Raw genomic sequence first — 23971 nt, forward strand, 5'->3', positions numbered from 1 at the left:
CTAAAACTATTCCGTATAAAAAAAAAGTAACGTAACATGTCTAAACTATAGAAGTAACATACCTAAACTAAAAAAGTACCTCTTCTAAAATTATAAAAAAAAAGTAACATGTCTAAACTATAGAAGTAACATACCTAAACTAAAAAAAATACCTCCTCTTAAATTATTTTAAAAAAAAAAAGTAACATGTTTAAACTTAGAAGTAACATACCTATACTAAGAAGGTAGCTCCCCTAAAACTACTCCGTATAAAAAAAAGTAACATGTATAAACTATAGAAGTAACATACCTAAACTAAAAAAAGTACTTCCTCTAAAATTATATATAAAAAAAGTAACATGTCTAAACTATAGAAGTAACATACCTAAACTAAGAAGGTATCTCCCCTAAAACTACTCCGTATAAAAAAAGTAACATCTATAAACTATAGAAGTAACATACCTAAACTAAAAAAAGTACCTCCTCTAAAATTATATAAAATAGGAAATTTTGTGCAACACTACCTTTAAGTTTGGACGTTTTGTGAATTACTACCTTATAAAAAAGTTTTTTAATTTTGCTACCTTATAAGTTTGTTTAGTTTGAGTAACACTACCTTGTAACAGTTTCTGTCAAATTCCTCCGTTTGTGGGCCCCACCTCCAACGTTTCCCTCCATTTTCATAATTGAAATTACTCCTATGTCCCCCCATTTGCTTTCCCACCAACTTCTATCTTCTCCTTTCTCTTTCCTCTGTCATTTTTCTTTTCCTCTGCTTCACATTTATTCTTCTCTCCTTCAATCTCAACCACAAACCCTAAAGCCATAATTGATGATGCTACACTTCTGAATCTTCTTCAAGTCAAGAGATTCTTCTCTTTATTACGCGCAGTGGTCCAAAAGGAGATCTTGGAAAGATGAAAACGACAGGAAGTGGTCCAAAGGATAAGGGAAAGGGGATAATGCCAACGAACCGACAAGGTGGATCCCAAATCAGGTATTAAACAGTTAAAACAATGCGATTTTAGTAGTTTAATGTGATATTATTGGTTAATTAGTTGTTTAATTAGGAATCCCTAATTTTTTAATTGCACTGTGAAATTTTGAATCAAGAACCCTAATTTTTTATTGTCATTGAAATCCACGAATTCATTGTTTAATGTTGTTGGAAACCTTAATATGATTGTTTAAATGATTGTTTAATGTGAATAATGATTAATTGATTGTTTAATTGAAAAACCCCTAATTTTTTAATGTCTAGGGTTTCTGGATTGGGTTTCTGGATTAGTGTTGTGAAATAATTGTTTATTATTGGAAAAATTAGATTAGTATAACTGATTAGTTTATTAGTTTACAGTGATTACATGTGGTTACTTTTTTGTTCGTGTTGTGTAACCAAGTCGAACACTTGGACACGTACCCGAGTTGGGACTTGGACATGTACTCGATTTGGGATTTTTTAAATTTTTTGTAATCACTGTTGATTTGCAGTTAATTTTTTTTGGTAATTAAAATTGTAGGAATGAGCAGTTGGGTTACATTGATCTTGCAATATGGATGGGGGGAAAGTTTGTTTTCAATAAGGGGGAAACTGATTATGTTGGTGGGAAGTTGTATACTAGATTGACAGTGTGGTTGCATGAGTTAACTGTTTTTAGTTTGAGGGAGCTTGTAATGAAAGGGATGAGTGGAACTATAGGGAGGATTATTGAGAATTTCAGTGTATGGTTTAGGCTACATGGGATGAATTTGACTAAGGGTAGGAAGATTATACACACTCATGATGATATAGGGAGGTTATTGGAGACAAAAGATGGGTCTAACAGGGTGATTTTGTACATTATTGAGGAATCCAAACCAGCTTTTATTGGCCCATCTGTTACCTACCAAACTGCCAACTTTAAACCACCAAGACCACTGAAACAAGCTACACAAAGCAATCCTTCTGGGCCACAAAGAACACTGACCCAGCCCATTACAACCAAACCTGCTGGCCCATCAACAGTGACCCTAAAACAAGTGAAAATGGAACCACTTCAGTCAAAGTTTTCCCTAGTTAGGAGAAGCCCAAGGCTTGGTTTTGATCCTGATGTGATTTACATGGGAAAGGGTACAGGGCCAAGTGAGAATCCATCCACTGTAAAAGAACCCAACAAAACCCAATTAAAAAAGCCAATTGCTTCAGCCACTGTCAAAGCAAGTGTTCCTAAACCTATTCCCTCAAATATATCTTCAGTTGATCCTCACACTCCAAGTACAGAACCAACAGAAATCCCTCCTCATACCACCACCACTCCCACAAAACCTTCAAAAACACCTCTGCCTGCAAACCCACCTCTTCTTAGTCCAGATTTGAAGACCTCTACCCCTAGGAGAAAGAGTGTAGCACAGAAGGGGAAAAAGGTCAAAGGAAAAGCAGGAAAAGTAGGGAAGAAAAAGGGGAAAGGAAAGAAAAAGGATCCTGGGGACTGTTTATTTGAAAATGATGAGTTTGGTGATTGGTCTGAAAGTGATTCAGACTTTTCAGATTTAGATGTGGAGTTTGAACCAGGGGAAGAGGACAGAAAACAACTAGAGGAGGATGAGTTGTTCTGTGAGCCATTGTCTACTGTGTTGAGGGGAAATAAGAGGGTAGATAAGGTTGCAGCACCTGAGGTGGAAGAACAAGTGGATCTAGCACCTGAGGTGGAAGAACAAGTGGATCTAGAACATGAGGTGGATTATGATTCAGAGGAGCTTAGAAGTCTTTGTGGTTCAGATGATGAAGTAGATCCATACCCTACCTTTAATCAAGAGTCAGACTTCAAGAAAAAGATTGTGCTCAGTTTGGGTTTAAAGTTCCCGAGTGTTCATGCTGTTAGGAAAGCGATAAGGTATCATTCGATCGAGAAGCACTACGATTACTACCTTCTTCATAATGGAAGGAAGAGGGTGAGTGTGTATTGTAGGTATAGATGTAGTTGTCCATGGGATAAAAAGCATGCAAAGCTTGTAAAGTGTGTGTGTGATGATCCACATAAGTGTAGGTTTAAGATTCATGTGAAGAAACTAAGGATGGAAGAAACGTTTCAGATCAAGTCTTTAAGGTTAAAGCATACTTGTGGTGTGGTTCATTCAAGTTCTAAAATCACATCGGAGTGGTTAGCTGAGAAGTATTTGGAGGAGTGGAGGTCAGAACCATATTGGAGGCTTGTTAAGTTTAGGGAAAGGGTTTACAAGGAAACGGGGCTACATATTGGATACTACAAGTCATGGTTTGCTAGGGCTAGAGCCAAATTGATTCTGTATGGGGATGCTGCAGATGAGTATGCTGCTGTGTATGACTATGGGTATGCAATTCTTCAATACAATCCTGGTTCTTCAGCCTATGTACAATGCCAGATTAGAGACAACCCCACTCCGTTCTTTCAAAGATTGTACGTCTGTTTTGAGGCTCTCAAAGTGGGTTTTAAGAATGGATGTAGGCCCCTGATTGGAGTAGATGGTTGTCACCTTAAAGGGGCTCATCCAGGAATGATCTTAGTGGCTGTGAGCAAAGATGGAAATAACAATATTTTTCCCGTAGCTTGGGCAGTGGTGGAAGTTGAGAATGCTGACAGTTGGACATGGTTTCTTGATTTGCTGATGAAGGACATAGGACACCATGACGGAGAAGGATTGACTCTTATGTCTGATAGGCAAAAGGTAATATAGTTTTATTCTTTTGTTCAATGAGGTACAGTTTCTGGATGGTTTACTAACCTTGTGTTTTTGTTTATTGTTTCAATTCAGGGACTATTGGATGCTATATCTGTTGTGAGTTCAAAAGCCGAGGTCAGATTTTGTGCTAGACACATATGGGCTAACTTCAAGAATAAATTCAGTGGCACAGCCTATAAGGACCTGTTTTGGGCAGCAGCAAGATCAACAACTAAGGTTTGCTATTCTTCAACTTGGTTGCATTTAGGCTTTCATGTTAGAAATGGACTCGTATTCTTAGATTTAGTTGCATTTAGGCTTTCATGTTAGAAATCGACTCGTATTCTTAGATTTATTTGCATTTAGGCTTTCATGTTAGAAATCTACTCGTATTCTTAGATTTGGCGGCACTTGTGATTTTATTTTAGAAATCGACTCGTATTCTTAAATTTGGTTGCACTTGTGATTTTATTTTAAAAGCATGTGTGTTTAGGGTAGAAAAGTAAAGCATGCTTCTTGGACACGTTCCCGAATCGTGACTTGGACACGTACCCGAGTCGGGACTTAATCGCACTAAATGTATAAATGTATAGCATTTGTTATTGTTTGTTGATGTCATCCTTGTTTTTGTTTGTTACATGTATAGCATTGGCATGATTCTTACATGGCTGAAATCAAAGAGCTAAACGAGGATGCATATAACTACTTGAGTGACATACCTCCTGTTCATTGGTGTAGACATGCATTTGGATCGAATTCTAGGTCTAACATGTTGCTCAACAACCTTTGTGAGACATTTAATGCTGTGATAAGGGAAGCTAGGGATAAACCAATAATAACCTGCCTAGATTGGATTAGGAGGTACGTAATGAGAAGGAATGCTGAGAAGTGGGAGGGTATTCAAAAGTATGAGGGGAGGTTTATGCCATTTGTTGAGAAGGTTTTAGCTTGGGTTTATGAAGCATCTTTGAATTGTATAGTCTGTCCTTCTAGATTAGATGAGTGGGAGGTGGAAACTGCTTTTGATAGGCATGTGGTAGATTTGAAGGAGTTGACATGCACATGCTTTAGGTGGGAGTTAACGGGAATACCATGTCCACATGCTTATGCATGTATTGTGAAGAAGAGGTGGAGGCCTGAAGATTTTGTTCATGAGTGTTACTCAAAGGCCAAATACTTAGCAACTTACTCGCCTCATATCAAGCCAATGCCCGGGATGAAGCAGTGGAAGAAAACAGATTTGCCTCGACCTTTGCCTCCACTGTTAAGGAAAATGCCAGGAAGGCCTAAGTCACATAAGAGAAAGAAAGAAGCAGGTGAGGATGCTGAGGAGAGGTTTGTGAAGCGAGGGAAAAAGCCGAATAACTGCTCAAACTGTAAACAACCAGGCCACAACAAGAGAAAGTGCAATAATCCACCTGGTGTTATTCAGCCCAAGGAACCAGGGAGGGATCCCTCCAAGAACCCATGGGTTGTTGCTGACAGAAACAAGAGGGCTGCAAGAGTTTTAAGGGTGAGTTTTTGTCATGTATTTACATTGTTTCTGTTGTTTAGAGCTGAATCTGTTTCTGTGTTTCTATTGTCATTAACAATATGTGTTTCTGTTGTGTATGCAGAGGTATAATGCTGAATCAGTCACTCAACCACAGCAACAAAACTCAAGTGCAGCTACCATGCAACAGACATTTAATGCTCCACCTCAATCCAGTCAGACAGGGAGTTATCAACCTCCTCCACTCAGTCAGACCTCAAGTCAGCAACCAGGTCAGACAGCAAGTCAGCATCCAGGTCCATCCAGCCAAACATCAACTCATCAGCCTCAAACATCACTCCCTCCAAAACTCAGACCCAAATTGCAGACAACAAAGAAACCAGTGTGGCATATTTAAGTATTGTTGGTTGTAATTCCTTTGAACAAGTAGTTAAGGTTTCTAATTAGCAACAAGGTTACATTTTGGCAATGAAAATTCTAATTAGGTGCAAGGTTTACATTGGAACACTGTGTAAAGATTCATTTGCCCCTTAATTATATTTGACGTTCGAGCTCGGCTCACGCGTGGCTCGTTTCAGTTAAGTGCAGGTTTAACAAGTTGTTGTTCTTGTTGTTCACTTGTTGAATTGTTGTTATGAATATATGATGTTCAGGTGTGGTTCATTTGAGAAAAATTTGTCCTCCATTTAAACTAAGTCAATGGACCAAAGTTGACTCCCGTTGACTTCAAGGACTTTACCTAATTTATAGATTTATCCTCTGTGGTGAATGACAGGTGAAACGAGCACGTATACTAACCAAGTTTTAATCGGTACACAATTAAACGGAGCTAATAATCGAACACAAGTTAATGCAAAAAGATATTGTCATAAGCTAGAATTACCATTATTAAATGATTAGAGTCAACTAATGTCAACAACATTACATTACATTACATGAAATCCAATTTCCCGTTCCATTGTCGCGTTTACACTAGAGGAACTTCATTACAAACTTCAACACACAACAAACAACTAATCCTACAACAAACCAAAATACAGAATGGGCAATTTCTTGGCCCTTATCCTTTGTCCCCTTCATTCCAGCCACTCCACCATTGCATATCCTTTCAAGCCTCTCATTGGCAGCAACAAGAAGGGCTTTGTCATCCTCCAACTTCTGCAATTCTGTCATCATGACCCTCAACTCTGTTTTCAGCAATCTCTTCTCCACCACCAGTTCATTCGTCACGACTCTTTGCCACTCCACAACATCAGGATCAACCCAATAAAACCAACCACATCCTTTCCTACCAGTGTGTACATCAGAGAACTTACAAGTCAAGAATTTTCTCCCCGGGTTATCAGTTGTCCACGATGTCAACATCTTGGATGGAATGCCACAATAACATTTTTTTGAAGCACAAGGAGACCCACTCGACATCCTGCAACAGTTAAAACAACTAATTATTAGTATTTGATTTCTCAATCAAAAACCCCCAAATTGCAAATAACGATCAAAATTGATATTTTAAACCACGAATACCCACATTTTTAGTCAATTCAAGAACCCAATTTTGCAATGTAGTTGTTTTCACATGACAATTCAAAGGTTTCAAACGCTAAATTTATCAAAAGGATTCGAATTTAATAAAATTGAACAAGAACAAAAACCCTAAATTGAAAAAATAAACCCAGAAATTGAAGAACAAGAACGAATTTAATGCACTCACCTTTAGGTTACTCGATTCCTCAACCAAATTGCGAATCTTACTTTGAGAAAAAAATTACCCAGATTTCTTGATTTTTTTCCGAAAAATTGGTTGAATGTGGTTGATAAAACTTTACAGGAAGTTTAAATAAGGGGGAAAGGGAGTTAAGCAGTTGAATATAGCCGTTGGAGGTGGGGCCCACAAACGGAGGAATTTGACAGAAACTGTTACAAGGTAGTGTTACTCAAACTAAACAAACTTATAAGGTAGCAAAATTAAAAAACTTTTTTATAAGGTAGTAATTCACAAAACGTCCAAACTTAAAGGTAGTGTTGCACAAAATTTCCATAAAAAAAAAGTAACATGTCTAAACTATAGAAGTAACATACCTAAATTCGCAAGTGTGAACTGGTCTCACCATCAATTGATGGTGAGGACAGTCTCATATAAGAATTTGGGTATAATTAATGATATGCTAATTTTATTTGGATTATAAGATTTGAAATGTGCTTATAAGTGTGTTTTATAAATGACGCCATTCAAATGTATTTATGAACGATTTTATAAGAATGATGTTTTATGAGTTATAATATTCTACCAAAAAAATTAGTGATGTTATCCCCAAACGTTTAGTTTGGGTGGTCAGGGCGTGACAAAGTCACTTTATAAAGGGGAATAGTGAAGTGGCTTTAAGTACACTACAACAAACAGGATCAAAGAGGGCGAAAAATGTCGCCCTTTTTTATCAACATATCGCCTTTTTAGCTTTTAAGGGCGAAAAAAAAATCGCCCTTAACTCGCCCTGTTAGGTTCGTCCTATTAGCTTTCCAGGGCAACACTATATATTCGCCCTTTTTGATCAAAATCAAATAGGCCAAATAATTTTCGCCTTCTTTGTTTGAAAACAAGGAGGGCAACTTAAATCTCGCCCTCTTTGATGATTTTTCGCCCTCTAAAACAGTTTAAATAGGGCAATTGTCTGCGTCATTTTTGTTCAAAATCAAAGAGGGCAACTTGTTAAAGTTGCCCTCTTTGTTCTATTTTTTATTTTTAAAAAAATAAATCATATATCATATAAAAGACAACTGATTGTGTAAGAAATATGCAGAAGATTTTGAAATCATATATCATGTAATGAGAATAGGTGATTGGAGAACAACATATATCATATAATTTGAATCTGTCAATACAATAAAATAAGCACTGTGATCAAGCATCTTCCAAGGCGATCAGTTTTACATGCTGTCCTGATTGTGTCATAAAGTTGAGCACAACAGCTTGATTACTGAGTTTGAGCAAACGATAACAACACCCCAGCAGAATTGTGAGTAATATGTAGCCTACAAACATTCCTTGATTCAGTACCAGCCAGCATCAAGATCCTGTAAACAGGTAGGAGTATGTTAGAATAGATTCTTAGTACATCCACAGCTCAACCATTTTCTTTATCATCTAAAAACCTAAGTAAAGCATGTATAGCAGGAGGGTGATACAATACATGGAAGATCTTTAGAGAAACAAGCACCAATATATGTATAGAAATTACAACCAAATCCTGGGAATAATCTGGAAGGTTAGAAAAAATAAAAATGGCTCATTGTATTGTTTGCTGATCCCTGAAAAGGAGATGGAAGGAATGCCCTGATGACTTTCGCAAAGGGAATGAAACGCATGTCATTCTTTTTTAGTTTTTCTATGAGTATCTTGCCAACTGAACCCTTGAAGGTATGATACAGAAATATTACAAAGGTTGATATTGCACCTATAAAGTACAAACCCTCCACTACTAAACAGCGAATAACTGAAATCCAACTTCTGCGAATCAATAGAACAATATTGTGTTATGGAGTAGATCATTGATCATGTACTGTCTGAGTCAAGCTGTAGGCAAAGTATTAATTAGTAGAATCATGACCCTATGGAATTCTGATCATCTGCTTATTTCTAATTGATGATAGCTCTCTAACAACATCACTCATGCCAATCCTATCTTGCGGGATGTCAGCACAGCAAGAAACAGCTATTTCAAGTATAGATATCAAGATCTCCAACATCTTCCCGCTCTCTCCATCTATGTCTGTAAGAAGATCAGGATCTAGACTTTCGGTCACCCTTTCAGGCAATGTTCTTTTCACGAATGTACAGACTTTTTAATTATACTATTACCATATTTACCAAGCACCAACTAGCCAAATAGCAGTTTCGACAACAGTTTTTAGTCACCATAACCTATTCTTAGATGAAACTCCTACCACATCACATGCCCCTCCCATCTTTGACCCTTGCAGTATTATTTGTGCAACACCTATACAAGTACATGAAAATCACCCAAACTTGTGAAACACAGGAAATGGCCGGTCTCTCATTGTTTTTCCTATGTCTAGAACAGTTTATAAATGCTCAGATCTCTCAATAAATTTATATCTACTCATGTAAATATGTTATCACTTTTCAGCTAACGATCTGTAATATACCCTTGTACAGTTGTACTAAAAGAGTTTAATCTTGTCAAAGTTAATTCTTAATCCAGATATTATAATCTTATCAAAATTTAAAATTAATTTTGGCAGCATCTCCCCATAAAATACTTGTATTTACCCCAACCCCCACAAGTATATATTCACAATAATTTCAATTTCATTTCAAGTATCAAATATTACCTCTTTATGTCAAGGATTCAAGGCCAATTTTCTCCATGATTAACTTAAGCTTCTGTTCCAGTTCTTCTTGTTTCTTCTTAGCTTCATTTTCCTTTCTCAAAGTTTCAGCTTTATGATGCTCAAATTCAGCTCGCATCGTGTTGTTCTCATTCTGGAGTTGCACTACAGTTACTTCCAACTCAGCCCTTCCTTTCTTCCCGTCCTTGGACAACACCGGGTGACCTTTACCCAACCCCCGTGCATAACCTGAACGATATCCAAGAACTTTTTCATAGGCCACATCTACGGAAACATTGTCTGCACCTTTCTCTCCAACTTCTTTCTCATGCAACTGTTTAAACTCGTTGTACTTAATTTCAGCCTCGTCATCAAACTTTCCATTTTTGTGCCTATCGATAATATAAAAGTAAGAAGAGAGAAAGTGATGAGTGTAGGAGTTAAACTGTATGCAACCAGACTATCCTTGCATTGACAAATTAATACCTCTTTGTCTTCTCCCATAGCTTCAAATACATAGGGTCGCCATTAGCTTGTGTTGTTAATGTAGTTGCATTTGAACTAGATGCATTTGTGGCCTCGTTCTCCTCTTCACGCTCATTACTACCTGCCTCTGCCTCAAGTTCCTAGGAAATTTATACAGTAAAGTTTTCATTCTCCTCATCGTTCCAAACATAGTGCCAACCACGCCAGTTTTCTAGATGTTAATTTTTCAGACAGATAAAACATGCACATAACAATCATACAGCAGTTGTTATGTCACTGTTGAATGATTGAACAGAATAAGATGACTAAAGCCACTGCACATTTCAACAAAGTATTGACAAACAAATACGTTGGTAATTTCTTTGCTAGAACTTCTAGTTGCTCAAAACCTGAAGAAACTCTAGAGTCTATACGGAGATTTGGAACATAAGTAGTCAGTAGACTCGGTAGGTGTAGGGTAGATAACTAACCTAGAGCAAGCTGATAATATATACAGTAAAGTTTTCAATAATTATAAACAGTAAAGTTTGACAAGAAGTTTGACAAGAAGCTCACCAATTCATAAATTGTCCTAGCTATTGATTTGGCACCACAAGCTGACCGGATCTTCTTTGAAAGAGCATTCGCCCTATTCTTTTCACTTCTTTCCTATTATTTACAAAACTGTATATTAAATTACTAAACGATGACAATGCAAATAAATATATATATCGTAATTAATACTTGCCCTCTGTTTAGGAAGGTTCCAATAGCTATATATAAGCCACCTCCATTGAGCAAGATCAATTGTTGCTGGGCAGGCACGCTCCACCTCTTTCAAATTTCTGCTCTTTGAAAAATAGGCCGCCTTCAGCCTTTCTCTCCGATGTCTGTAAAGGGCAGAACATTGAATCCTTAGTGCTTTCTCAATGTGTGCACCGTCAGCTTCACTGAAGTCATACTTAGCCTACAAAAAGTTGAAGACGACAGCTTGTTATAAAAGAGAAGTTCAACTTGCTGCTGCTGGTCACAGCAAAGACTAGCAGAAATGGTGGCTTGCATGATTAAAACAATATTTCAAACTCAAGGAAGCAAGAAACTAAAGTACCTAGATGTTCATTTAATCCCAATTCATCTTCCACAAACAATATCATATTTCAGTGAAGAAACAGAGATTAAAATCTAACAATATTTTATATTTGGAAGTACAAGTTCTTTTCTGCTTCTTTGACAAATCATCTAGCTTTGCAGTTTATTCACCAAGTCTGTGAACATCTCCATGTATTGCTAGCAGACAAAGCTTAAGGAGAGAATAATAAATTACTGGTAGCAGCCTTGAATTAGTAAGCCATACCTTAATCCTACTATACAATCGATCTGTTGCTTCTTCAGGCATGTCATTCCAACTTGTAACACTAAGAGGGCATATTTCTTTCACCCAATCAGTACATTCGGCCACAAATTGATTTGCACGATCGCCCACAATAGATCCCAAAGCTGCTGGAATACGAACTTTGACCTTTCCTGGTTGCACACTTCTCAACTTTTTATATTTAAGTGCTCTGCTTGGACCTCGAAAGGGACCTGAAAACAAAAGAATGTAAACAAAACAGATATAGAAAATGATGTATCTTCTGAGGATTTCTCTATTTTTGTTGGGGATGGGGGGAAGGAAGTTGTTATAGTTTTACTTAGCTGTTCACTGAAGTTTCTGTAAGATCAAATTTCTAGTTTAGAATCTGTTTCTGAGATAGAAATATTAGAATCTGTTTCTGAGATAGTAATATTAGAATCTGTTTTTCCATTCTAAGAATATGTTTTTCTTAATATTCAGTTGTATAAATCTAGAAGATGTGTGTGGAAACATGAAATTGTTTATAATTAATTGACTTCGGCTCTTAAAGTAGATCATCTAGCAGTCTATGTACTAACAATTGGGAATTCCAAAGTAGAATATTGCAAGTTGTTATAACAGATAGAAAATTGCTTGATCCTGCTGACGTATTTCTACCTTGTCTTTTTTTCTTTGGTTGTTGAATGGTAGACTCTACGAGGTGATTACTATTGTTAGATTCTAATTGCGATAACGATGATTGAGTCTCCGGATTCATTGTTCTTTTTCCTACAAAATCAGAAGACATTTCTTAGAATATGCCTTAGCAATTAATACATCAGCAGTAGCAGCAAAAGAAGTTAGCTATGACAAGAAAGAGAAAGCAAGGAGGGGCATTGACAATCAAAAAGGATAAGATATCTCAACCTCAAAACAAAAGCTTAAGCATTTACAGACTTCTTTAATGATACACTAATCTGGAAGTTCTGTGAGGCCCAAATGGAACTGTATTCAAGTTAAAGAAAAGTAGTTATCGAAGGAAGCTAAATATACCTCAACCTACACTGATCAAATTTAAGGACAGTCAAATCAGCAAGTCTCTCCAAAGATACTCAGCTAACAAGTAGACAGATTGCTTGCTAGATGATTTTTATTGCACTTTCCAAAGATAGTAAGTGATTGGAACTGTTTCGACAAGTTCTTCTGTTATGACTAGTACTGTTGAGATAAGGCTTGATTTGAAGCACACCCAGTTACCTCACCTACATGTTTAGGTCAACCTTGATCGAAAATGTGCTTCATTGCTAAGCAATATACAACATATTAACCAAATGATAATAGTATCTTCTTTTTTTGAGGGGAAATGATAATAGTATCTCGTTCTCGCTAACTTACAAGTAGTATATATGTGTTTTATTGATTTCGGAAAATTCGATCCTCCTACCCCCCTCTATAATGCCATATTTTTAATTTACTCCTGATATATTTTTTCTGATCCACCCATTTGTTTATGTTGACAACTCTCCGAACAAAAGTATTGAGTATTGACTTTGACTAGTTGATCTTGGACACAACTTATAAAGCTCATCTCCTGTCATTAGCTTTTACAATCTGTTTGAAGTTTAGACTTAATAAGGAGTGATATGAAACAAAGACTTACATGAAAGCGGAAAAAAACAGTAAATCCAATCATAATACAGATTACATTGTACTTCGTATGTGATTATCAACTATACACAAGGAGTACATTAAGCCATATCGTAATTCTACGGGTTCATTCTAGGATGTTACACATATGCATATTTAATATAATAACAAAGAGAAAATAATGAATTTGGCCAGAAAAATAAGATAGGACTAATGTGCAGTGCAAACCCGAACCAAATGCCTTTAAACAGAGATAAGAGACTATAGTGCTATGAGAAAATAACATTCACAGGGCAGAGCACCAGATTAATTCTCCCACAAATTAAATTTCCCATGGATTCAATTTAATCAAATTCAATTGAATCAAACTGAAGTAACAGAAATATAAACAAAACTAAAACATGAAATTGGTGATTTTGGAGAGAGTAAAAACCTTCTCAGAGTACTGACAGGGAACGCAAGGACGAGAAGGAGAGCACTCAAAAATAGTTTCCGACGCCCTATTCCTTCTTTTTCTTCGTTTTCTCTACTACATACAACAACAAATCATAAAAAATATGACACAAGTTACTGTACAAATCCTAATTCGTCAATTAGGTTCAAAATTCAAATACCAGCTCACAAAAAAAAACGCAAAGAGAGAAGAGGTTGAGCAAATACGATACCAGACGAACTTCAGGGGAACTTCAGATAGGTGCTATTGGACCGAATTTCAGGCGACCTCAATCGAATTTCAGGCTACCTCAACAAAATTTCAGGCAAACTCTACCAAATTTTAGGCGAACCAAAATGCAGAGTATTAGGGTTTATGACCAGCGAGATTGAAGATGGAGAGGGATTGAGAAAGATAAATTAGAGCTTCTAAATTGCAGATTTAGGGAGAGAGGAAGCTGAATATAGAGAAATCAAATTTCATTTCCTTCATTTTGGGATTCTCGCGAATAGAAGTTAGGGTGAAGCACTGGTGCAGTGGTGCGTTCCTGGAGTTAATTCTTTTGTTTTTTTTTTAAATAATTGATCAAAGAGGGCGAATCATAAAAGTCGCCCTTCTATTACTTCTTCTATTATTAAAGACAACAAACCGTTGGAAGTTGTCCTTTCTGTTCTTATCAAAGAAGGCAAAATAACATTTCGCCCTCTTTGTTTTTATAAAAAAGGACGCCATTTTTTTGCCCTGTTTGCCTTTTTATACAAGGGCGACTTTGTTGGCGCCTTTATTTTTACAAAATAATCGCCCTCGTTGCTACTGATTCTTGTAGTGGTACAATAAGAGGTTAAAAGAAGATAGTACTAGTAGTACATGGACGATTTTTACCAACTTGTCAAATCATGCAACAGTTTAAACAACTACGGAGTAGTCGCTATCTGTCATCATGGGTTATAATAAAGGAATGACTCAATTAAGTTACGTAATTAATATCTCCTCTATTTTGTACAGTTGTAAATAGTTTATTTTGATATTGATGCAAATAATGAGCTTTCAAATTTCAAACCCATGATAGAATGACCAACATTAACACGACAATAATAGTTTGATTTAGCGTGTTTAAATTGGAGGTACGCATATGTGAAGTGGTGTTGGTGACCTAGATAATTGACATTGGTCGATATTTTGGAAACGCAATACATAATTGTGTAGTGCTAAATCATAACGTAACTTATCATTAACCGAATGAAGTGAAATGAAATGACCTAGAAAAACATGAACTTAAGAAAAGGCATAGACGTAGCTAAAATGTTATCAAAATGAACAAGAATTTCCCCATAAACACCCGTCATAACCTTGAGTACGTCTTCCCAACTATAACCTTAACCCAATTATGAGCCAACATAACCTAATACAAACCCAACTTATTTTAGTTTTGACTCTTAACATTGTGGCGATGACCAAATAAATTAACCGCACCTCTTAACCATGTATATGCGGCACATTCTAATTAGTCTACATACTAATAATTTGAAATTTTATAGTGTGTCAGTGTATGACCGTTGTCCATGGATAAATATGCACATGTTCTTAATTTACTACTTCACTTTTTCTTCTTTGATTTTTCCATAATTTGCGTTATAGATATAAAGAAGTTCTTCACTTAGTTATTTCCATTTTCTTCCTTATTCGTCCTTGATTTACCATTATTACATTTATAAAATAAAAATTTAACATAGGTAGTGGTTCCAAAATTTCAGGGAATTTGGGTAATTCAAATGGGGGAAGTAGTAGGCAGTTGTTTTGCTATTGTAACGATGTAGTTGTTCTACGATTGGATAAGAACGGGTCGAATGTGTTAGGTTATGAACGATCCAATTGACATGTGAAAAAACCATAATTGCCAGAATACAAATTAATTGCACATAATCAATGAGCATAATTCAGTATACATACTTTGTGATGCGTGTCTTCCATTGCTGCTCCCAAACCGAACAAGAATAAGTTATAACGCCAAACGTCATTCCTACGTAGAAAGTCCACATCACGTTCATATTCGCCTTAGGTTCAACCAACTAGGACATCACCTAAGGTATTATTACTTCGGGATCTCACTTTTTATGTGAGAGGCAAGGATAAGAAAATTCGCGTGTACATTATAATCATAGACTATATATTTATATATATGTATATATAGGGGAGTTTTTTGTTGAGCATTGGGAGCGTCCGCGTAGGATTGTCCAGTTATTAATTTATATTTAAATATTAAGATTTAGGAATTATAACATAAAGTAAATACGCCTAGGATAAGGAACGTGAATTTTGAAAAGATAAGATTAAGTGAATATTTAAAAGATATAATTTGATAAATACTTTTTTTTTTTTTATCATTTTTTAAAAGATAAAATCAGATATATGTTAACATAACTTCATATCCAGTGTTAAATTTTATCCCCTATGTAAATTCTTTGACATGATGCATCGGCCGGAACAATGAAAGTTGATGGATGGAGGAAATGGTAAAAAAAATCAAATAATACAACACAACCTAAATTAACTCAGGCAATGCATGGGCTTAAATCTAATAATGTATAAAATTAATTATTTAACCATTTAAAATGTTTATCTATCAACTTACTTTTTTTTTATAAATATAAAAGTTAATCAAAAAATATTAAAAGTTACAATTTTTTTTTTGGTAAATAGTAAATAATACCTTTTGATAAGCAAATGGAGTAGCCAAGTAGTCGATCAGAGTTCAGAAAATACCTCAGCCAAAAAGTCCACAATCTTTTGGGGAGTTAAGATAAAGAATGGGGTCTCACCTTTGCAATTTTTCACCATTAAGGATCCGAACCTTTTTTCCACCGTTTAGGACCCGTAAAGTATATTCCGGCGAAAATTAGCTAATAAATATGAAAGTTTAGACCCCATGGTTAAAAGGTTAGTCCCCATAGTTAAAAGGTTAGTCCCTTACACGTGTCAGCGTATCATTTGCGGTGCAATAAACAAGAAACCAATTAATATGCAACACATGTCACAACAAAAATGAAAGAAAAAAAAGAACGGGGAAAAGGTAGAACAAAGGGGAATTGCAGAATATTAGCAGGGGAATTTGAAATAAAAAATTAAAATTTGATTATAGCCCGTGTCTTTGAGAGGAGTAGCACTCCGTATTCTCAACAACAACAGGGCGTATATACAATATTATACCCCGTGATTGTATTGTTTCTCCTTTTCTGCATTGTATTGTTGATTTGATTAAAGCATATACTGTAATTATGAATGTTTACAGTTTACAATTGTTTTTCCTTTTCTGCATTGTATTGCTTACAATTAAGCCAACTTCACTTTTTGGTTAAAACAGTTAAGCAGAGCTGCTGTATTTTTTTAAAATTAAGATCTGCAAGCATAGGAACAAGCAAGCAGTAGCAATCATTTTTGGACACTTTAATTCAACGCAAACTTTCAGATTTTAATTAAATGTTTTTAATTTTTTTTATAAATAATTTATGTTTTGGTTAAGGGTGATTTAGCGGGGAGTTAACTTGCCGGAAAATGAAGTTAAGGTCCCAAAGGGTGGAAAAAAAAAGGTGCAGGTCCCAAAGGGTGAAAAATTCCAAAGGTGAGTCCTCAAATATTAGCTTAACTCATATTTTGGGTGAAAAAAGAAAAGAAAATTAAAAAAAAAAAAAAAAAAAACGCGGATGCATTTTCTTCACAATTTCCATTGGCATTTTATTTTGCCGGTCGTTTTTATTATTTTAGCCCCCATAGTTCTCAATTATTACCAGTATGATATTGGAGTAGCTCTTTCTCTCTCCTATCTTTTTCGGCGCTTTCTCTCTCCTAACTTCTCGGCGCTTTCTCTCAATTATCCCGGAGTCGTCAATGGCGACTACTCAAGGAGGTATTTTCCCTTCTTTAAAACCCCAATTTTTAATCAATTTCGTAGTTTAATTGTATTTTTTCTCTATATAATTTGATTTAAATTTTTCGTTAATTCTAGGGATTGCATGGGTAATAAACGATTATTTTGGATACGATTGATTCGATTTTTTAGGGTTTTCGCTTATAGTTACGTTTTCTCTGCAATTTAGCTTAGGAATTGTGGAGTTTTGGCCATCTTTCATGACAAAAGTTGATTAATTTGGGTTTTTGTTCTTGGTTTTGGAGTTCTACTGTTAATAAAATTCTGCCAATTCCTAATTTTATTTTCCGAAGATTAGTGGTTCTTTGGTGTAGAATTGAAGAATTATTATGGATGTATGATCTCCAATCACCGAAACACCTTCATGATGCAAGTTAAGAGGAAGGGAAGACAAATGGAGGAAATAAACAGCTTATAGCTTCTGTTAAACTGCGAAAATTGTGCTGATTACAAAGTTTTTGAGCAGCTTGTGCTAATATGAAAATTTATAAGTGATTGCATGCATTATTCCTCCTTTGCAAGGTCAATAAATTATCTGTCCAATCCATGGAGGAGTTCAATTGGGCTAGGGGATTGATATTACTGTGAAGGGAGTTTTTTTGAGATAACATAGTGTATTATCCTAAGGATGCATTGTTTCTTTTCTATGTTCAGCTAGTGGACCTCCACCGAAACCTTGGGAAAGATCAGGATCGTCGTCATCTGGTCCAGCACCATTTAGACCCCCTTCGTCTGGTACTACAAGTGACGTCGTGGAGGCTTCTGGGACTGCAAAACCGGGAGAAATTGTTTCAACTTCTGATCGCAATACTACTATGAACACAAATTCTGTTGGCAGGCCTCTCCCGTCAAGGCCTTGGGAGAGTAATACCGGAAACAGCAGTTATGGAGGTAGTTGTTTTTTCGTTTCATTGAGACATGTTTATCAGAACAAGAGCTTCATTAGAAGCATTCGGACTTGGGAGTAATGAGTTGTGGTGTTGTTTATTTGTTACTCTGTATTTGTTATTGTTCTTCTGAAATCTGAACCTTTTGATAAAATGATATTTGCAGGAATCAATTCTGGCATGGCATATAACTCTGGATATGGATCAGGGATGTATAATTCAGTTGGTGGGGGTTATGGAGGGATGAGTGGGGGTATGTATGGTAGTAGCAGCATGTATAGAGGGGGAATTGGAGGGGGATATGGAGGGGGAATGGGAGGCGGATATGGTGGCGGGCTTTATGGTTCTGGAATGTATGGAGGAGGAGGGGGGATGTACAATAGCGGCTTGGGAGGAACCATGGGTGGTTATGGAATGGGCATGGGCATGGGGGGTCCCTTTGGACCTCAAGATCCCAATAATCCTCCTCCATCTCCACCTGGATTTTGGATTTCTTTCCTTCGTGTGGTAAGTATTAACTTGATTTTATCTTATCATTTTTGATACAAATCATGCACTCTACCATGTGTGTTTGGATGATTTCTTTTGATTGAAAGCCATGTTATGATTTTCTGCTTATATATTAAACACAATCTAGTGGATATCTAGATGTGATTACATGGTTTGTGCATGTCACTCTTAGAAGGAATTTGAGTTTCTTTGTTGACCTAATTATTTTAGATATTGTTTCTCGTTCATTGTTGCCGAAAGTGGATGAAGGCCAAATAGCAAGCCTCTCGTTGAGTGATTTCAGGCTTAACTATGGGGTGTTGTGTTGCAGATACTATCACTTTATTGAGTAACTGCGACAACTTGGTGATATATTGAATTGTATATTATAGAGAAGATTGATAGACTTCAAAAATAGTTTTCGTGTCTGATTAGGACTTGGGTGATGGTGGGAAGTGTTAATGCATAAATTAGAGGTAAATAGAATAGGCAATCAGTATGAAAATATATGGAATTAGATGCAACTTAGTCCTTTTAAAGGCGTCTCTGTTCTAAATGCACAATTATTTCATTTGCATGTCTGTCAATTAGAGTTCCGATTAGCAAATATTCCCATATCACCATATGCAATGTTCATGAATGATGCTGATCATGCTGAGTTTTAATTCCAAATTTGAGCTGCATCACTGTTCAAATGTCATGGTTCTTTGGGGTCCTAGTTTTATAGTACTTTTCTTGGTACTTCTGTGTGCTTGGTAAGGGGAGAGGAGGGAGCTGTTGGTGGTCGGCGACCCTTGCCATGTTTAAAAAAAAGAACATAAACAGGGAAATTTAAGGTCTTCAAAGAACTTTCCCTATTTTAAAGATATGTAGATAATGTGGGTAATTCGTGGATCATGTGGGTAAAGTGAGTTTCTTATTCTCTGTATGTTCCATAGCATGGATCTCTGCAAATGTCAAAAAGTAATAATGAAAAAGTTGCATAAACCTTTTTTTTTGAGGGGTGGGGACAGGGGACTCAATTTTCAATGCCCTTTGAGTTTTTTATCCTCTGTGTGTTCCGTGGTATGGTTCTCTGCAAATATAAAAAAATAACAATGAAAAATTTACATAAACCTTTTTCATTTTTCTTTTTGTGGGTTGGGTGGGGTGGGGACAGGACTGATTTTTCAACGCCCTACGCTCCTCTTAAGTGTTCATTAATGCTCAAGTTGCTAGTTTTTATCTGTCTGTTATTCCTTTCTTTGTGCTTCAGTTTTTTTTTTTTATTTAGGATGTATTTTTATTTGTGATCCTGTGAGCCTAATGCCCTTTGTTTGGTTCAATTGTGCTACCTTGTCTAATTTGTTGACTTATTTTGGACAAGAAAATGGTCCCAGTTCCGTTACAAGAGTTCATCGTTGCCTTAGCTAATCTCTTGGTTGCTTTTAGTCGGAGGTTGGGGGGGGGGGGGGGGGGGGGGGGGGGAGGGTCACAAACCTAAAAGAAAGACAGTCTTATAATGACCGCTTGATCATTTTGAGATTATTTTTGGAGTCCTTGTTTTCTCCTTTCACTTTTTCCAGCACCATATAGTATTTCCAAAGTTCATTCTTTGCTCGCTCCTTTGCCCAATTTTGTTGCAACCATTGCCAGACACGATACAACGCCTTGAGGCTTGCATTCAGAATGCTTGATTCCCAATCCTTCGCTGCCGTCTTGTATCCATTGAATCATGTTGCTTCCAATCTCCGGTTTGTAGTCCTCTCTTGTTTCACACCCAGCATCCTTAAAAAGTACATTAGATTGAACTCAATTTTATTCTTTGCTAAGTGAAATGTATCCTTAATAAATAGGCATCCTTTGGTAGCGATTGTTGAAAATCACTGTTCTCCTATTTGTGTTGCTTACTCTTGATGGCCTTGTCATATGATGCTTCCACCAATGGTATTGTTCAGCTCTTTTGGGGATTGTCCATTGAGCATCACTTTGTATTGCCAGACCCAAATTGGCCAAAGTACGGTTCTAAAATAGATGTTCGGTTGGAAGTTGGAACTTCTCACTGTTCCAGGAATGAGACCCAATTGCTATTCCACTCGTCTATATGAATTATTTCATCAAACCCTTAATTTATTGCTAGACAGTAGTAGCACCATTTCCGTATTCGGTTGGTGAAAGCACAATCTCGGAAGATGTGCTCGCAGGTTTCTTGAACTGTTTGAAGCGGTTGTCTCCCATCTTCCGATGAACTTGACAATCTGTGTCTCTCATTGTTTTCTTCTTCATTAACGCCGTTGCTAATGGAGAGCATTATGCATCTTCCATAGAAAAAGCTTCTGTTTTTTTGATATTCTTCTAATACCTTCTTGCTAGACTTTTCCATCTTACTTTGTTTATTCCCTAAAGAAAGGGGTGGATGCTGAGAATTCTTTTCTCCCAGTTTGTTAAGTGGCTTAGAACTAAGTTCTGGTTCCATGTTCAACTTCTTGAAAGCCCCATACCTGTTGGTTATGTGGTCAATCCTCTACTTCGGGGTTTCTATTGTTTATCTGTGGAGTTTGACCTTCCATCAGGGTGACCTTAATTGTTCAATGCTTCATTAAATCAAATTGCTTCAGTGAGGTTGTACTTGGCCCTTAGAACACTTCCAGGTTGTGTATTTGAGCTTTTCATCATATCTGTTTTTTTGCTGAGCATGACTTGTCAGGCTTGGTTAAATTACAGTGTGTCTCTGATCACTGAACCCCTTTGAATCTTAGGCCTAGTGATATGTTTCCGATGTCACTTGTTGGAATTTCGGTTAACCTTAGATTGAGCTTAGTATTAACTTGGGAATGGTAGTTGATCGCCTACAATCATACTATTGTACGGCCAGGTTAAATGTCAATGATTCTGTAAATAATGGATGACAAATTGACAGATCCTTGAGATTTAGCGAGAGTCCATTACAAACAACAAACACTTGCTAAGGCTCCGTTCGGTATCGTTTGTAGTTTTCAGTTTTCTGTTTTTTACAAAACTAAAAACCAAAATATGAAAACCAGATAAAGTAGTTTCCAGTTTTTTGTTGTTAGTTTTCAAAATCAATATGATTACTATAAGTATGACTATTTTTAGTTCATGATTTGATCTAAATCACATGACTTTTAAAACCAAAAAACCAGAAATTGAAAAATGGCAGTAATACCGAACGAGCCCTTAGATAGCATAAAGCAGCTGTAATGGTTTGGATGCTTGTCAGTTTTCTACCTGTGGGCGGCTGTTGATTCATTCAAAGTCAGGTTTTCCCCTACACGAGGAATTATTATTGTTTTTTTCAACCAAGTGTATTAAAATGCTAAATTTTTACCGTTTGCATTTGTTGAAAATAAGCAACTTAATGGGGTGGTGTGTACACAATGTTGGTAAACGAAAGAAAAGTAAATTTGAAGGCCAAAGTGGTACCACAAAGTTACATGGGTCTCTCTTGTTCAGTCTCTGGATTTACCTTTAGATACCTCGTTTTATGCTGCATCTCCTAAGTGATGCCCAAATTTCCGAGTCCTCTTGGCCAAGTCTCAAACAATTTCATAAAGACGCTTGGATGTCTATGTATACTGGATATCATACTTTCTCTTTCCAGATATGAACTTTGTGAAGGTTGTGAAGAAAGGGTGACCGGTGAATCTGTGATAGAAATCTTTTGTTGTTGAAGTTATTTCTTCTGTTGTCATCATCTTGACAACCAAAATTTATTCACTGAAGACCAAATCTTGGAAGTCATTTCTGAAATTCGATTCTTGATTCATCGGTACATGATTTACGGAAATATTCCTTTTAAAATGATCATTTTTTATTGCCATTTTACTCTGTGCTAAACGCCTTCGCTACTTTATTTTACATTATGTAGTGTTTGTATTAGTTGTTGCACTTTGTTTTTAGAGTCCCGGTAGCACAATGTCCTGTTAATGGGGAAATTTCAAGTAGACATCCTTGATTCTCACCATTTTGTTGTTTACAATTGATGTCAGATGGAAGGAGTGGTAAATTTTTTTGGGCGGATATCTCTTCTGGTGGATCAGAACACACAAGCTGTTCATTTTTTCATGTCTGCACTCTTACAGGTATGCAGTCTTTATCATTGCTTGAACCTTTGTTGCTATGGCTAATATGATCACTGAAACTTGTATAAAATAAGTTCATTTCTTTTGACATCGTGGACCCAAAAAGTAAAGGCTTCCTTTCAATCAGTATCTCATGTCTATATGATTCAGTATGTTCGGATTTGAACTGCAATGCACACATGTGCAAACCTATTTATTACTTTGTATAAAATGTAGTGCCTCTTTGAGTAGGGATAAGGTACACTTTTTCTTAAGAAGAAAAGAGAATATTGGAGACAGGAATGATGGATCTATACTCAAGTAGCTAACATGTGCAGAACTTCTCTTGCAAATATACGTCCATACTTATTGTGATCGACGCATACAGATATACAAGGGCTAAAATCCTGATATACTTCACTAGTTCACTTCTATCTGTAAACACTTTGGCTGTGTGAGCGCACTATCTTATTTCTAGTTTCAACTAATAATAATTGTAGACATAGGCACTGCATTCTTCAAAAAGACAGGTTCCTTGCTCTCCAAATGTAGTACACTACAGCATTGAAGGATATTGTACTTATCATCTGCTGCTTATGTGTCGAATACTAGAAAATTATATTTTTGTAAATTCCAAATTGACAGAGGCATAACATTGTTTGATGCAGCTCTTTGACCGAGGAGGTATGTTATATGGAGAATTGGCTAGATTTGTATTTAGAGTTTTGGGGTTAGGAAGAAAATCTAGGAAGATTAGCCCAAATGGGCTCCCATTGCCAGGACCAGACATGCAGAACGATCAGAAATTCATAGAGGGACCAAAATCTGCACCTGCTGGCGGATGGGATAACGTATGGGGCAATGATGCAAGAAGATAATGCTACAATTTTTGCTCACTGTTATCTAAAGCTAAAAAGCCCCTCTCGTACACTCGCCAAGGGAATACAAGTCAGTTTTTGGAGCCGCCATTTCTGCAATTATGTACGTTGTGTATCATAGTTCTTGTCTCTCTTTTTTTCACATCTAATTTGATGTATTACCATTGTTTAAAAAGAACTGAAATGTACTAGGTGTTACTCCACTTTGAAGTTCCTATTATGTAATGGACTAATGGGAGTCTGCAGTATGATGAATAAAATAAACAAGTACAGTACGAAGTATGTTCTAAAAATACCAAGTACTATAAAATAATTAGTGTTCTAAATAATCAAAGGAGGTTTCCCTTTTACTTGGTA

At 36.4% G+C, this 23971-nt stretch overlaps 3 protein-coding genes across 7 annotated transcripts; 2 read left to right on the forward strand and 1 right to left on the reverse strand.

The window, feature by feature from the left end:
• Positions 1-486: 486 nt before the first annotated feature.
• On the forward strand, positions 487-5636 carry LOC130469784 (uncharacterized). The gene is made up of 5 exons (XM_056839257.1): positions 487-976; positions 1500-3663; positions 3751-3894; positions 4304-5170; positions 5274-5636. The coding sequence occupies exons 1-5, from the start codon at positions 897-899 to the stop codon at positions 5544-5546; spliced, it is 3528 nt and encodes a 1175-aa protein (XP_056695235.1). The 5' UTR covers positions 487-896; the 3' UTR covers positions 5547-5636.
• A 2306-nt stretch (positions 5637-7942) lies between these two features.
• On the reverse strand, positions 7943-13964 carry LOC110797960 (uncharacterized). Of its 4 annotated transcripts, none has more exons than XM_056839261.1 (9): positions 13607-13964; positions 13375-13467; positions 11973-12083; positions 11316-11545; positions 10710-10928; positions 10538-10630; positions 9983-10122; positions 9500-9888; positions 7943-8221 (listed from the first exon to the last, which is right to left on the reverse strand). In XM_056839261.1, exons 3-8 carry the CDS (start codon positions 12070-12072, stop codon positions 9504-9506), a joined length of 1167 nt encoding a protein of 388 aa, XP_056695239.1. In that variant the 5' UTR covers positions 12073-12083; positions 13375-13467; positions 13607-13964; the 3' UTR covers positions 7943-8221; positions 9500-9503. The 4 variants fall into 4 exon arrangements, with proteins under 4 accessions (XP_056695239.1, XP_056695238.1, XP_056695241.1 ...); XM_056839260.1 differs by having other exon boundaries at positions 13375-13470; XM_056839263.1 differs by lacking the exon at positions 11973-12083 and having other exon boundaries at positions 13607-13962.
• A 3154-nt stretch (positions 13965-17118) lies between these two features.
• On the forward strand, positions 17119-23971 carry LOC110802279 (peroxisomal membrane protein 13). Of its 2 annotated transcripts, none has more exons than XM_022007729.2 (5): positions 17119-17278; positions 17954-18193; positions 18353-18693; positions 22665-22757; positions 23405-23971. In XM_022007729.2, exons 1-5 carry the CDS (start codon positions 17260-17262, stop codon positions 23612-23614), a joined length of 903 nt encoding a protein of 300 aa, XP_021863421.2. In that variant the 5' UTR covers positions 17119-17259; the 3' UTR covers positions 23615-23971. The 2 variants fall into 2 exon arrangements, with proteins under 2 accessions (XP_021863421.2, XP_021863422.2); XM_022007730.2 differs by having other exon boundaries at positions 17954-18190.

Source organism: Spinacia oleracea, chromosome 3 (assembly GCF_020520425.1).
Source record: "Spinacia oleracea cultivar Varoflay chromosome 3, BTI_SOV_V1, whole genome shotgun sequence".
Lineage (NCBI taxonomy): Eukaryota > Viridiplantae > Streptophyta > Magnoliopsida > Caryophyllales > Amaranthaceae > Spinacia > Spinacia oleracea.

Coding starts and splice junctions, on each gene's coding strand:
- LOC130469784 (XM_056839257.1), top strand. CDS start 897: ATGAAAACGACAGGAAGTGGTCCAAAGGATAAGGGAAAGGGGATAATG. Junction 977..1,499: donor CAAGGTGGATCCCAAATCAG/GTATTAAACAGT, acceptor TTAAAATTGTAG/GAATGAGCAGTTGGGTTACA. Junction 5,171..5,273: donor GGGCTGCAAGAGTTTTAAGG/GTGAGTTTTTGT, acceptor TTGTGTATGCAG/AGGTATAATGCTGAATCAGT.
- LOC110797960 (XM_056839261.1), bottom strand. CDS start 12,072: ATGAATCCGGAGACTCAATCATCGTTATCGCAATTAGAATCTAACAAT. Junction 10,631..10,709: donor GGAACCTTCCTAAACAGAGG/GCAAGTATTAAT, acceptor TGTAAATAATAG/GAAAGAAGTGAAAAGAATAG. Junction 9,889..9,982: donor CTATGGGAGAAGACAAAGAG/GTATTAATTTGT, acceptor TATTATCGATAG/GCACAAAAATGGAAAGTTTG.
- LOC110802279 (XM_022007729.2), top strand. Junction 18,194..18,352: donor AAACAGCAGTTATGGAGGTA/GTTGTTTTTTCG, acceptor TGATATTTGCAG/GAATCAATTCTGGCATGGCA. Junction 22,758..23,404: donor TCATGTCTGCACTCTTACAG/GTATGCAGTCTT, acceptor TGTTTGATGCAG/CTCTTTGACCGAGGAGGTAT.